The 15,550-nt window shown below is 41.1% G+C and overlaps 1 protein-coding gene across 2 annotated transcripts in view; it reads right to left on the bottom strand.

Annotated features, from left to right (window-relative positions):
• doc2b (double C2-like domains, beta) overlaps positions 1–15,550 on the bottom strand; it is a 132,445-nt gene that overhangs the window by 102,957 nt on the left and 13,938 nt on the right. For both annotated transcript variants that reach the window (XM_060862930.1, XM_060862931.1), the window contains exon 6: positions 7,863–8,019. In XM_060862930.1, coding sequence (XP_060718913.1) covers positions 7,863–8,019 — 157 coding nt within the window. The remainder of the gene's footprint in view (positions 1–7,862; positions 8,020–15,550) is intronic.

The raw sequence follows: 15,550 nt of genomic DNA, 5'->3' as shown, positions 1-15,550 counted from the left end.
GGTTTGGGGGGGGTGTTGGGGTGTCTGGGGGGGCGGGGCTTCTTTGTGAGATAGACCACAGACTCTGTACTATGTTTAACAATTATTAAAAACAGGCACGTGCAACCTAGCTAACAGGTGAACAACTCAAACAACAAAATCACCAGCTAACTTACTTTAAATTTGCAAGAACTACAGTATAGACTAATACAATAACAGGCTTAAATAAACCCAAAACATACTGTAAGTCCACTTAAAGTTCTCACGGACACGTGTTTTATCAACTGGCTAGTTATCCTCCAGACAGTGACGGACCACGTCTGTCTCTCATTTCGGCCGTGTGGCGCACGTGCCCGTTCGCGGTGTTTTAAAGTGCGTCCGCGATATTCTCCGAGATGCACTTGACGGCCTTTTGTGCAGCGGATTATTTTTTTTTTGGACGACAAAGTTAAGGCGGTAGAGTTTCCTAGCTTAGGCAGGCCGCCCGAACTGCAAAGTGCTGCGGGAAACCCTGAGATGTATCTATCCTACAAGCAGGTAACAATCTCCAGCAGCCATCATCTGGGCATATCAACATACCCTCTGTAGTGGACATATAAAGTGAATAAAGAGCCATTTGGGATGTTGTTTTAATTAGACAAGCAGGAGTCCTAGATAAAGAGTTTTCAGGAAATCAAGACAAGAAAACACTTTGGGTTTCATGCACGCAGTGCGAATGTCGCTGTGTCTGTGAGTCATTCAATCATTTTCTTTCTTTTTTTAAACAGAAAAAGTAATTCCCCCGTTTTTCAAAAATGTCATCCGGTAGCATTAACAAGCTGATTAACAACTCATTGTTCCTACAAAACGAAGGAATAAATCAACACTCTGGGCTGAACGACGGTGGCATTAGAACAGTTTAAATGAACTTGAATGAATTAACTAAAATGAACAGTGGGGGACGGTGATGAGAAATGAAATGAAATGAAATGAAATAATGCAGAAAGGCAAGAGAGAAGGCGAACGCAGGAGTCAGGAAGACAGATACGAGTTCAAAAACACTGAACGCAAATTTTTCCCTTTGGTTTGCAAGATTTCCCAATGAACTGAAAATAAAAATCGAGGTTTGATGCGCAGGACTTTTGAATTTCCATCACCGTGCATACTAATGAAACGTATCAGCTCGCAATTTGTTTTCATAGAGCTCGGCACCGTGAGAAAAGAAAAATAAACAACACAAAGAAGCAGAAAATTTTAGTGTGATTGCCTCCGTCAACCCGTAATTTCATTCCCACCAGGTCTCGCCTGCACCAGACGTAAGCAGGGGCAAAGACACCTGCATAGTTAAACAATGGTGCACGTTTTGCACCCGTCAGTGGGCTGTGTCTCACCTGCAAATTCAAAGGTTTCTTTTTTTTTTTTTCTTTTTCGGCACAAGAAGGCAAGCCTGAGAGAACCAGAGCTCCGGCTCTTGATTTTCTGCACCCCATCTGCCATGGTTTCAATCAGAGCAGTAGGAGATGGGAGACTCTCACTGTGTGTGTGTCTGACTGAGATTTACGCTTCCCCTGCCTCCCTTCTTCACAGCCACACTCTTGTTATACGCACAAACACACACACAAACACACACACACACACACACACACACACACACACACACACACACACACACACACTTATGCTCTGTGAGATACCACCTGCCTCTCCAATCTGGCTTGATGGATACAGCCAAAGCAACAGTGACTTCTGGCTTACTGCTGACTCACTGTAACCCTTTCTGCAAACACACACACACACACACACACACACGGATATGACGAGGTTCATTTCTTTTTTTTTTAATAACCAAATTTAGCAGAGCATGAGTCGACAGATCAGATCTTTCAGGCTGGAAATGAACTTGGAAAATACAGGCCTAGTGAGAGTCTCGATAAACAAGCAGTGGAACAGAAAGAGCAGTTTGTGTCACTTTTATCCCGCTCTTTGGTCACCAGTCGGCGATGATATCATACCATAATAAGACAGCTATACATCCGACTAAACGTGGATTCTCTCAGTGCAGGAAAACACACTGAGGAAAGAGCTCTTTACCCTCTTCCGCATACAAGCTTAGAGAGTCCCTTGATTGGCTAATGTCGCTGTGATTGACAGGACAGAGAGTAAATGTTCCCTCCCACTCGTAGAGAGCAGCCAATGTAGCCATGGGTGGCTGTGGAATTGTTTGGATTTGAACTCATGACCCGACGATAACGAGTCGGCTGGAAAACCTGCAATCATCATGCATCTATTGTGGACATTGAGGGCAAAACGTACTGTACATATTCATAGTAGGTACAGGAGACTGTGAGTGAAGCAGCCACAATTTATTACATGTTCCAGCTGGTTTGGATTTATAGCGATGGAACGACACACCTTCATCATCATCCTGAGGTAAGATGATGTTTTTCTAATCTTCAACCCACCTAGTTTGGGTGAACACCACCCCAACATAGCCCCAAAATCTATTTCTGGGCTGAACTGAACCCGGTGAAGCCTGTGGTCTTCTGCTTTTTGTAATCTGTGCACCTAAACGTTCGGTATGTTGTAAGGAGTTGGTATACGAGTTAACGTGGTCTTACTGTCAGCTCAAACCGTTCGTCTGGCTACTTTCCTCTGACATCTGATATTTTTTTGCTCTGTACTAATGCTAGGACAGACGTGTATGAAAATTCCAGGAGATCTGAAGTAGTCAAACCAGCCAATAAGCATTCAACGGTCAATACCGGTGATCTCATTTACTCCCCTATTCTAACGTTTGATATATTTTCGAAGTGATAATTGCATGAAGTGGCCATTGAGTGCTTTATACATACAATTTTGAGCAACGCTGCAACTGTCACTTGTACAGCAAGCAGAGCTCAGGGCAGTGATGAGCTGTTTGCCTGCAAAACATGCTTTCAATTTATTTTCTCAGGTCAAGAGCTCTGTAAATGAAGCTTGAAATCGGTAGTTTGTCCTTTCAAAGAACTTCACATGAAAGAGCATGATTTATGAGAATTTAGAAGAGAACAATTAGGAGGCGGAATTCTATTGTCCTTATCACAATTTCAACCTCAATTATACCGACACACCGGCAACTTTTAAAGTTTTCCCTGCCTTCGACAAAAACAAGGATATTAACAGTAAAATAAGTAACGTTATTCATTCTGTGCTCCGTTAACTTTGATCAAATTAACCTAGAAGAAGAAACCTAATAAAGACTCAGATCTCAGTTCAGTGACCTGCTAAAAACCATTCGTCAAGTGAACTGTAATCAAAGCGACAACGGGAGGTGTATTCATCTCTTCTTTCTACCTTCCTTTGCCTTCTAGTATTGCCTCCTTCAATCACATTACAGTCATGACAGCACAGGCGCGGGGTGCGAAATGAAGAAAAACTCAATAGTGCTGGAGGCTATTTGATTACACTTTCCTCAAATTGGAATGCCACGTGTGTATCGGATTTACGGTTAAAGGTCTCGACAAGCACGATATGACTGTTTATGTTTGATCGGAGCCAAGTGCGGGGTCTTGAGTGAAAACGATGGTGTTAAATTAACAGAGGTGAACTTAAATATGACAGAGAGCTAGAGTTTAATGGACAGCAGCGTTTGTATGTATACAGTATGTGTAGGTTGATGAGTGTGTGAGTGTGTGTGTGACTGGCATCCTGTCCACGGGGTACCTTGCTTTGTGCCCTTGTTCCCCGAGTCTCCTGAGACAGGCTCCAGGTTCCCCAAGACCCAGCAAGATAAGCAGTGAAGACAATGGATACATGAATAAAAAACTTCTATATATCTACAGTACAGTTCGGGATCTGTATAAGTTTATGTTATATATATATATAACTCGTCGCTGTCAGGCGGAATCCTCGTTTCTCCAAAACCGTTATTTTTCAGGAAATGAAAAAAAACGCCGTACCTTATCTGTAGTGCACAGGGTTTAGTCCGCGTTGCAGTGGATTGTCTTGCGCTAAATTCCTGTCCTCAGACGAGCACCAGAACTAGCAGGGGTCAAGATTTTTTTTTCTTTGAGCCCAGTGTTTTGAAGACATTTACCTCAGAAGACGTGTTGATTCGTTGCGACTCTTATTAAGGAGAAATATGCCGTGAAGCTCTCCCGCGGAGTGAGGAAGAGGTGGACAGTTGAAGTGTCCAATGGAGTTATGAGATTTGCGCTCAAGCTATTTTCAAGACTTTAGATTGGTTAATAACTTGTAAAAATAACAGACCCACGTGGGGACTGACCAATAGCGTCGATATGTGAAAAAATATGAAATTGACCAAATTTGGACATACGAGGTTTCCACCCGACAGCGACGATATATATATAATATATACAGGATGTCACAGGAAAACGGCCAGACTGGACTGCATCACTTTGACCTGGAAGGAAGCAGGAAGTCTAAGATGACCAACATAACCAGTCCTAACACCAGTGCTGAGCAGAAAAGCATGTCGGAATGCACAGTATGTCCAATCACTTCAGGTTTCACTGCTGTCAATCAAAAAGAACAATCTAAGGCTACACAGGCTGGCTGAAACAAATCGGCTGGAGATTTGATGCAAATACGTCACCTTGCCTGAGGAATCTTGAATCCTGCTGTGACGACAGAGTGAACCCGTGAACCCGACTTCATGCCAGTGGTATAACCAGATGAAAGCTACAAGCGATGGCTGCTGAGCACCGGAACTGTTTTGTGGACACAATTTATCCAGAGTAAACCCAGCACAACGATGCACCGTGTCACCTATCATTATCTTTTACATGACTGTCACAACTGTGCCACAAATACCTGAATGAAAGCACATGAACCAAAATATTCTGCAATTTGCAATGATAGTTCCACAATGCTTTCAGAAGGATGTTGTTTTTAAGTCATTTTTATGCTATCTGATGATTTATCATAAGTAAACACACCCCTATGCCTTTAATCTACAGCCCTGTGATCACACCTGTGCAGTTCCTTGTCTCTATTATGTAGCTCTACTGGCCAGGCTTTGGATCTATCGTTCAAAGCCTTGATTTGCTGTCAATGTATATAATAAATATCTAGAATAATTCTAGAGTAATACAGATGCAAATAACACTCACATAACAGCAGATTGCTGCAGCAAACAAAATACTAAATGTAAAAACTGCAATGTATAAATGATAAACGTCGTGAGTCGTTTTATTTTCAGGAACAGGCGTTCAACACTGCCGTGCGATTGCAACTTGCACACGAAAGGAGGTGCAAACTATCAGAAATGTTTGAGCCAAAGTCGCATGTTCAGCTTGATGTCGCTCAATTCTTTCCTAAAAGCAATCGTGTGCCACCTTGTCGTGTCATGAAATGAATGTTTAAGAAATGCTGCTTTATTTAGCATTTACATCATTTACTGTCATGTGGCTACACAACTTTGGACTGTCTGTTTTTGTTTTATATATATACAGTATATGAAAGTGACGTGACGTGACATACGGGTAAGTACCGTGACCCATACTCAGAATTCGTTCTCTGCATTTAACCCATCTAAAGTGTACACACACAGCAGTGAACACACACACACAGCAGTTAACAGCCATTTATGCTGCGGCGCCCGGGGAGCAGTTGAGGGGGGGTCAGTGCCTTGCTCAAGGGCACCTCAGTCGTGGCTGGCCCGAGACTCGAACCCACAACCTTAGGGTTAGGAGTCAAACTCTCCCACCATTAGGCCAGGACTTACCCCCCTATAATATATATATTTGATCAGGTAGTGACTTGTCCAACTTACCCTGAATTTCTAAATCCTAATTTTTTTTTACCTAGATTGTGGTGAAGAAGTGTCAATAAACCACAAAACACAGCATCTAGTTGCTCTTATTCGAAAGCGTGATGCGATCCAATGCTGTTGTGCTCGGAGAAAACCCGAGTGATACCGAGTGAAAGTCAAATCTAGCCTAAAGTCTGGCCACAGAAAATGGACCTTATGTGTGTATAGTGATATTCGTACAGGTCTTTGAGCTCCCTTTCTTATCAACAGCCTAATGAGCCCACATTACCCTATGTAAAGCCCATCAGCTTAGCGCATTACCATCACAGATCTGGTATGGCTGCCAAATGCAAGATGTTCATGCAATTCTGATGAGAGCCATCTAAAACATTTACATAAATTTAACCTGATTAACCCACCGTCATTAATTCACGAGACTCTCTAAATGGAATGGCATGGTCCAGCCAGGATGAAGGGCAGAGAGGAGGGAGAGAGGGAGGGAGAGAGAGAGAGAGAGAGAGATGCTAAGAGCTAATTGAGAAGCCACAAACAATACCGGCTATGCAAAGAGCACCGTTCTTCTTGACCTCAGCTTGATGATCATGCTATGATGCACAGTATCTGGCATCTCAAGTGAGAAAAAAAAAACAACTGGCATCTCAAGTGAGTTCGAAACGTATCTACAGATCAAATTCATTTGGCAGCACACTACATTTATTGACATTGAGGCAGTCTAATTCGAATACCGTTGAAAATGAAGACCGTGAGTATTATATTATATTTAATGAACTTATACACACAAACGATACAATGCCTCCTCCGTGGCTTTACGCCGTGCCGCTCGGCTTGGGTTTAATGTTTTCTAAAATTGCACATTTATTGTTTTGACACAGTGTAGTGGAATATTGAGTCTGGGACACTTTCGTAGCCCCTGGGTGAGCGTCTTCAGACATTTCGATGAATTCCAAATTCACGACGCATCGCTCTAGCCAAAAAACAAGACAAGCCAAAAGTTGCCTTGGGGGTTTGATTATAAACCACAGGGCTCTTACTCACTCTCTCTCTCTGTTTGGGCTGTTTAAAAATAAATAAATAAATAAAAATGACAAAAAACAAAAACAAACTGAGTGAGCTGAATCGATCAATGTCTTTTTTTTTTTTTTATATATACATTGTCTGAGCCTCATCATGCCTCTGCCTCATCATTATTCATCTGTGGCTCGTGATATTTACTGTAGTGATGGATGTACTCTAAACACACGATACCCGTATGCCACATGTTATACGCTGTGAAAAACATGGTGTGTGAAAATAACACATGCCTTTTTTTTGTCATTCGAACAGAACAACCGGCATATGTGTGTGGGCATCATGACAACGAGGCGTATCCATATTCATATCACCTGCAGCCATATTTAGCGTTTTTATTTAGTTATTTACACGGCTGTAGCTAATCATTCCTCAACATTTTAATTAACGCCTCGATAGTTGCATTAAGGAAATAAAACTAATTCTTTTTTGACAAGAAATGGTTTCTCATTTTAAACAAGGCTCCATGTTATAATGCTGCCATGGACGGTTTATTGTATTTTTTGATGACCCATGAAAGTATACTAATATACTAACTTAATCTGTGTTGTTTACATTCGATACGAATTAAAGGGAATTTAAAAACAATCTTCTCAGCGTGCAATTAAAATAAAGTTCAATCTGATTTCTCAACCCGCCTCGGGAGCCACATTATTCGGCTGGAAATGTAGCTGACTGTATGATGTTATAATGCTTGTGTTCCCTAAGAGCAGAAAACAGAATAAAACAGAACAGAACACAATACTACAACCGTACAGTACAGAATAGAACAGGACAGACTCAAATAGAATAGAAAAAACAGAAAAGAATACAATACAACTGACCAGAACAAAAAACAAAACAGAGTAGAACAGAATAAAATAGAACAAAACAGAACATATCAGAAGAGAATAGAACAGAATGTAACAAACAGAATAAAATAAACCAAAATAGAACAATAGAACAGGTATGAAAATAACAGAAGAGAACATAGCAGAATGGAATGGAAAAGGTATGAAATGTAACAGAGAAGGGAAGGGAAGGGAAGGGAAGGGAAGAGGAGAGAAGAGGAGAGAAGTTGCACCTTTCCTCTGGGCCCAGGTGTAGGTGATGGGGACACTTCTGACCACTGGCTGCTCCTCTCTCTCCATCACAGGCCTCCGCTCCATGAAGGAGTCCTTCTCTGGGTGAATGTACTTGGGCAGAGACTTGTAGAACCACGCACCTGAACGCTTCCACACCTGGAGAGAGAGAGAGCGAGAGAGAGAGAGAGAGAGTGAGAGTGAGAGAGAGAGAGAGAGAGAGAGAGAGAGAGAGAGAGAGAGAGAGAGAGAGAGAGAGAGCATTTGAGGGAGAGACCAAGAGAAAAGAGAGAGAGAGAGAGAGAGAGAGAGAGAGAGAGAGAGAGAGAGAGAGAGAGAGCATTTGAGGGAGAGACCAAGAGAAAAGAGAGAGAGAGAGAGAGAGAGAGAGAGAGAGAGAGAGAGAGAGAGAGAGAGAGAGAGAGAGAGAGAGCATTTGAGGGAGAGACCAAGAGAAGAGAGAGAGAGAGAGAGAGAGAGAGAGAGAGAGAGAGAGAGAGAGAGAGAGAGAGAGAGAGAGAGCATTTGAGGGAGAGACCAAGAGAAAAGAGAGAGAGAGAGACAGGCTAGATTAGAGAAAAACAAAGAACTGTAATATCTCGGAGGAAAACATGTGTCACTGTTATTCAGGAGGTTTCCTGTTAACACAGAAAGGTTTAAGTGGTTCTGAGCTCCGGGGGTCCAGAGTACTGAAAAAACAGCCTGTGTATCTGACAGCAAAACCATTCTGTTTCTTAGAGCTGTTCTTGTCCTTTGTGTAAAGTAGCTTTGTGTTTGTTTCTGAGCCAGATGATTGGTCCAGACATCTGTTCTGTGCACAGGGACCAGCCACAGCCATCATGGGCCACTATAAGTAATACAACTCTAAAAAAAACCTACCAACTCACCCTAATAGCAACAGCCAGCGGAGGCCTAGGATGGATTTACAGCCATAGTTCATAATAAAAGCAGACGAACGCTTCGTGAATACGTAGCAAAATGGGTGCTACAGTAAAATCCTAACCAACAACGTGTCAGATTCTTATTTAGACGTGTAAATCGCAGGTATATACGATGAAAGTGTTGTGTATCAATACAGCTCGTGCTTCACTCACATGCCTGGCAGATGGCTATATAGTGACAGACAGCAGGTGCTAAAATGTCAGGGTTGATAGCAGCTGCTGCCATCGGCTTGGCAGGGACCATTACCCAGCTGGAACAACTCCGCCAACCACCTCCATCTCCATCACCCCAAAACCTCCAACCTGCTGTGAACCAGCCATGCTGATGAGAATGTGTCTCACCTTGATGCCTTGACTTTAGAGCAAGGAAAAAAAAAAAGAAAAAAGAAAGAAACGCTTTGGGATCCTTAAATAGGAACTCCGTGTAAAAATGATCAGCTGTTACCACTTGCCCTATCAATCCAGTTGATTGATGAAGCGGTTGATTTTTTTGCTGACAGAATGGATTGTTTTCCAAATGATTTACAAGCAGTATTACAGGAAGCAAAACCTTTTAATGTTAACGTAAAAATAACAGCAAACGCTTTTTAATCTCTCGATCGATCAGTTTGCAGTTCAGAAGAGAGAACAAAAAATATGGTGGACAAAGCAGGTAGTCTAGAAAAAAGTCCAGTGAGATACAGTACTCAACTGTAGATATTTTAGACTCAATATTTTAATGCTGTAATGTAACTAGACAAAACAAATTTGTCTCACTAGCCAGCAAACCTTTTCCAAGAGGAAAAAAAAACTAGTGGAAAAGCATCTTATAAGATCGAGTTTAACCATAATGTAAAAGTCAAAACTGCTAATATGACTTGTGAAGTCCAATAATTTAACATCTCTAATTTTATATATGTTACTCTGGTTCACTAGCTAGCACTGCTAGAAATGCAATTCTAGAAGAGAAGAAATCTCTTTACGAAAAGTGGCAATAATTCTGAACTTGACTGTATAACCCTTACACAGCGAAGTAAAATAGACTTTCACTTTTTGCCCCTTGTCAAATTGAGGAAGTGTCCAACGAATAGCGAATGGCTGCAAAGCATTTGCTCTCTTGACGTTTTAATTAGTGCCATGATAATATCGCTAATTTGCAATAAGAGAGAGAGGCAGCGTTTCGTGAAATTAGTTTCTGTGGATTGTGACCGGAACCTCCGGTTAAGCCTTGTGGTCCAGGACCAGTGAGCCAGAACTCTATTAGTGCCGCCCAGTTCCTGTGAGTGGCAGCTGGGCAGAAGGAGAAACCGGTTCTGATATGGGGCCTGTGGATAATCCGGACTTGTTAATGGGGGGAAATGGAGCTCAACTGGCCTGGAACTAGCAGAGAAACCGTTTGATAGTCAAGTGTTAAAGCATCAAGTGTTAAAAAAATAATAATAATTGTCTATTTTAAATGAGGGGAAAAGGACAATTTGTTTGAATGTGCAGGGATCTAGATTGTGTGTCAAGATCAAGGAGGAAAAAGAGGTCTTTTTTAAATCAAACAACAGGTTAAGAAAAACTACTGACTATGGTATGCCTGTTGTTGTCCGTTTCTAGGTAGCTACAATGTTCCCCCTACAGTAGACTTTGAAGTCCGTCCGTAATCTAACCCGAGCCCGGGAAACGCTGCGGTCTGGATCCAAACAAGTTGACCGAATTCAATATCTCACTGGATTCCGGAACATGGCTCAATCATGTCTTTAAAATGGGGTCACTGTCCAAAAAAATGGACCTCGAAGCCAACTGCAGGGCTTAGGACCGTTTTAGGGAAAGTATCAAATACGTACAAGATCATTTGTTCTAAACTTCAGGCCAGACTGTAGCTCAGAAGACCAGTATCCAGCCTGAGCTAAGAATTTGGTGTGGAGGCACAAATCTGGGATAAAAGTGGATAATAAATAAAAATCGGATAGCATGCACCGGCATACGGACTTTAGTCTTTTACACGTCTTTTACATTTTATTTTATGGGAATCTGCCTGATTTAAGTGCATCACCATGATGTGATGATTATGGAGGGATATTGCTCATTGGGCACCACTGCCTGCCAGACAGCATTAATGCCTTTGAGATTTGTTGGCAGTCCAAGTTTTATTTCAGAAAAAAAAAAAACACATTATGAAACAACATCTTGGCCTTGCATTAAGAGGGTGGACTATTTATTTTTCATAAGCGTGCTTCTGAGGAAAAAGAAAAGAAAGAAAAACTTATTGTTCTGGCTGGTTTCAGCAATAAACCACAAGACTGCAGACTTTTGGATTTTCAGAGTCAATAGTAATGGCACCAAGTAATAAATTAGAGAAAAGCTTCGGTCGGGTTTGATTTGTTAAGAAGGGGTTCGATAAAAATGTCAACAATTTGGCTGCAATATTTGAGAAATGAGTTTTGGGAAACTCGTTGAGGAAAAAAAAAAGGTCTATTACCCAGCAGGCTTAGGAGAGATATTTCTCTTTAGATGTTATGCTGTTTACTCTTGCAGACCCTGGGAAAGTCTGATAAGGTTTAAGATGGCCTGAAGGCCCCGTACGACCGAACCGCCATCATGTTGGAGCTTCGTGTGCAATCGGGAAGGTCCTTACTATCGAGCTCCAAAAACAGCATCCCTGTGCCAGAGCGTTTATTCCTGTCTTATCACCTGGATTATCAGGAACCAAAAAAAAAAGCAAATGCTACTCCAATTTAGTGTTTCTTACGTTTAGAAATTGTGCGGATGTACACCTGCACTTTCTGGAATAATAACGAGTAAGCAATGTGAGTACATTTATGCAGTGCTTGCATTGCAAATATGACAGAGCGCATATTTTGTGCAGGCCCTTAGAGGCACTTTTAAATTCGAGCTAACATTTTTCATTACCCAAATCAAACCGTGGCAAATTTGATTGTCAGAGGGCCAGGATAAAAGCTAAAGACGGCAGAGGCGGAAATAAAGATGAATGAAGAGACGTTACAGTTTCGATTTGATTACTTATTCCTTAGATGGACTCATAAGGTGAAGTCTGATTTCCGATGCGTAAATATCGGCAGTGCCTGCTCTTGACGGAAGCTGCTAGTAAGGGGTTATTAATCAAAATGAGGCCAAATGTACGACGACGGAACACAAATAAGTTCTGTCGTCTATTTCAGAAGTGATCTCGTTTCTCAACACTCAACATCCACTTTATAATGCAGTGATCCAATCAGCCAGTCATGTGGCTCAATGCATATAATAATGTAGATGCAGGTCGAAAGCACCAGTTCACATCAAAAATCAAAATGTAGATGTTCTTTGTGACTCTGATCATGGCATAGGGGTTGGGAATTTCACACAAAACAGAGTTTATAAAGTTTATACAGAATAGTGAAGATAAATGAATAAATAAATAAATAAATAAATAAATAAAAAACCGTGAACAAGGGACAGTTCTGTGGTTGGAAATATCTTGATAAACAAGACATCAGAAGAGAATGGACAGATTGTTTATAGCTGCCAGGAATGATATAGTAACTCTTTATTACTGTGTGGAGCAAAAAAGCATCTCAGCATACACAAAAACATCAAATCTTTAAATGGATGAGCAACAACAATAAAGTTAACATCAGGTTCCAGGCTCCAGTCAGCCGAATCAGAGCGGGTCATGAGCACAGACTTACCCAAACTTGACGGATAAAAAAAAAAAAACCTGGGTTTTTTCAGTCTTCAACAAGTCAATTGTGCCCATGTTAGTGTCAGATTCTTATTCTTGGCTAACAGAACAAGAACCTGATGAGATCGTCTGCTGTCGTAGGTCATCCTCATCCTTGAGGTTTGATATTTTGTGTGCTTTCTGAGATGCTCACCATGATTGAGAGCTTATTTGAATTATTATAGGTGTCCTGTCAGTTTAAAGAAGATTCAAGTGAAACACAAATACCAGTAGTGAAGCGTAATCCTACAAGGCTGCTTTTCTTCAGCTGAGATTGGGACCGGCAGGTTTCTGTTACAGTTTTCACCTTCCAACTTAATTATTACCCAGAGCACAAATTTAAATCAACAAAGGAACAGGGATATTAACAATCAGGATATAAATCCTACGGAAAACCTGAGATCCACTCGCAATTTAATAGATTTACAGAGTAGATGCTTACTCCAAAGAGACTGGGCACTGTATTATAAGCAAAGGGTGTTTTATGTCATTGCTGTGCCATGAGAAGAATTATACACTTCAGCTCATGCAGTTATAGAAAGTAAACAGCTTGGATTCCCATTATTTTCCTATAACGCAACCGTTTTATTGCTTATTTTAAAATGTTATAAAAATATATCGTGGCACACAGAACGTATTACAAAAGCCCTCTGAAGTGGCTTAACCATCTGTCGCAGAATGACTTTGTCCTTTTTTCCCTTCTAACAGAAGACTGCTAAATGAATGTTTCAAACACGCCAACACCAAAACACCGTTCAAATCCATCATTATAACAATCTACCTCAGACGACCAGAAAAGAAGACGGAATATCATGCTACGTGTCACGGCTGGGGCAGGAACTAGGGGAGCAGGAGACCGAGATCAGCACTGAGTGACTCTGATAAAGCAGAATATTCAGGAAGGCGAGCAGCAGCTCATCTGATAACAGGTTCTGACTAAGAGCATTCATTGGCAACTCTGGCTCGCTGGCTGAACAGTTGGTACAAAATGCAGGAGCTCCCCTGACTCTGTCTGTAAATTTCATAGCAGCCAGATAAGCATGTAAGAGACTGGCATTCAGCAATATTGCCACAAACTAAAAGGTATTATATAAGGAGAACAGTTTTGCAAAAAAAACAAAGATCCAGATAATAGTTTTATATATATACTATTATCTGGATTTATACAGTATGTCCTGAAATGTTCTCCGATAATCATCCGAGTCAATAACAAATACAAAAGCCTTGAGGCAGAATAGCAGACTAATCCTACTGTATTACAGGCCTTTAGTGTTCAAGTAGAAATTTTTATTTTTTTTTTAAATGGACTGACACAAGTGTTCCCGGCACTGCGCTGGTTTCCAAATTCATTTTAAAAAGATTTTTCCGTGCACGGTCGGGTTCTTTGAAGGTCACGTCATATAATGTGCACACCGGTAAAACTCGGCAAACGCAATTACATAAACCGCCCCTGCTTTACCGTGTCTCTTATCGGCCGAAAAAGCAATCATTGTAAAATTACAGCATATACATATAGCTGCAGCATGTTTTATATGATGTGCGATACTACGTACACATGGTAGACACTGAATTATAGCTAACACTATGTGGTACCTAACACTGCTAATCGATCCAAGGTAACTAACGTAGCTAACTAGTTCACTTCGTTTAAACGTTGGAAAGAATAAAGTAAACTGTAAACATAAACAGAGCTAAAAACTATAAAATCTTCTTTAGTTATATCAATAGCTTGGGATCTACTAAACTTGTCCTGCACTATAAACAGTCAAGATGCTGTTGTTTTTTAAATAAATTCTTTGAAATACAAAGCTGATAATCAGAGAGCAGGTTGTTAGAAGCATATTGGAGAACTTGCCATATTTTCTCTAGTCTTTGGCTCTGACTTGCTTCCATCTCTTCAAGAAATCCCAGACAGCCTCCATGATGTTAAGTTTAGGGCTCTGTAGAGGCTATACCATCTGTCACAAAATGCCTTGTTCCTTTTTTTTTTTTCATTCCCACAGAAGATGGTTCTTGTTGGTTCAAATGGTAAATGAACATTTCAAAAAAGTTCTAAAACCTAAAACAGGCATAAATGGTATAAAAACCGGGGGTGTCAAGACTTTTGCACAGCCCAGGACATGGCCATTCACTCTCTACAATAGAAGCTCCTCCACAGCTTACACTTTATGAAGCTCACTCTTCATGGATCCTCCATTCTTTTTAAATTCAACTGAAGCACTGAATATTTCTTGACAGACCGGTGAGTTGTTTTTCCATTGCTTTGCTCACTTTTCTAGTGCAGTTGTGATGATGGGTAATCACCACCCTATTTAGCTCCATTTACATATTACCAGGGTTTCTGCAGGGTTTAATTAGTCAAATTTAAGACTTTTTAAGACCTTTTTATGACCATTATGATTTGAATTTATGACCTACAGGAATTACGACAGAAACGGAATCCCGCGCTGTACTTGGACCGGGTAACGTTAGTGACGGAGCCGAACAAAACTGACGGATCGCCTGCACCCGCTGCAGGCCTTTTACAGCAACGATATGCTTTTCCGACTTTGCATGCGACTTCAAGGCTTTTATGCCTAAACTAGACAGCTCCAACGTCTTCTTACACAGAGTGCAATAGGCTTGATACCGATTGTTATCGACGGGCTTGAGCCAGCTACTAAACGCACCGCCTTCGAGCCACAGATCGTTAAAGGTACATTTTCCCATTGTGATAGCCAGGATGATTTCAGTTAAACTAAGCAGTGACTCAGTATGATACAGTACGTTCGGAGTTTGCGAGGGTTTCTGTGAAAGTCCTTCCGACAAGTCTGTATGCTGCCGCATGGACCTTGTAGTTCTGGAACGCTGTGATACCAGTGTGATACCACCCAGATTCCTCATACAGAACTACAACAGGCGAAACAAATGAATGCCATTGCCGCCGCGAGCGCATTTTGATTGAAGAACAAATTAATGAACGAGCATATCAATTTAAGACGTGGCTAAATGTTTTTTATGACCTTGTATGGAAAATATGGACGTTTTTATGTCTTTTTATGGCCTTAAATTCTTATTGTTAAAT

This window comes from Tachysurus vachellii, chromosome 26 (assembly GCF_030014155.1).
Source record: "Tachysurus vachellii isolate PV-2020 chromosome 26, HZAU_Pvac_v1, whole genome shotgun sequence".
NCBI classification, from domain to species: domain Eukaryota; kingdom Metazoa; phylum Chordata; class Actinopteri; order Siluriformes; family Bagridae; genus Tachysurus; species Tachysurus vachellii.
This window is presented reverse-complemented; position numbering and strand designations above follow the sequence as displayed.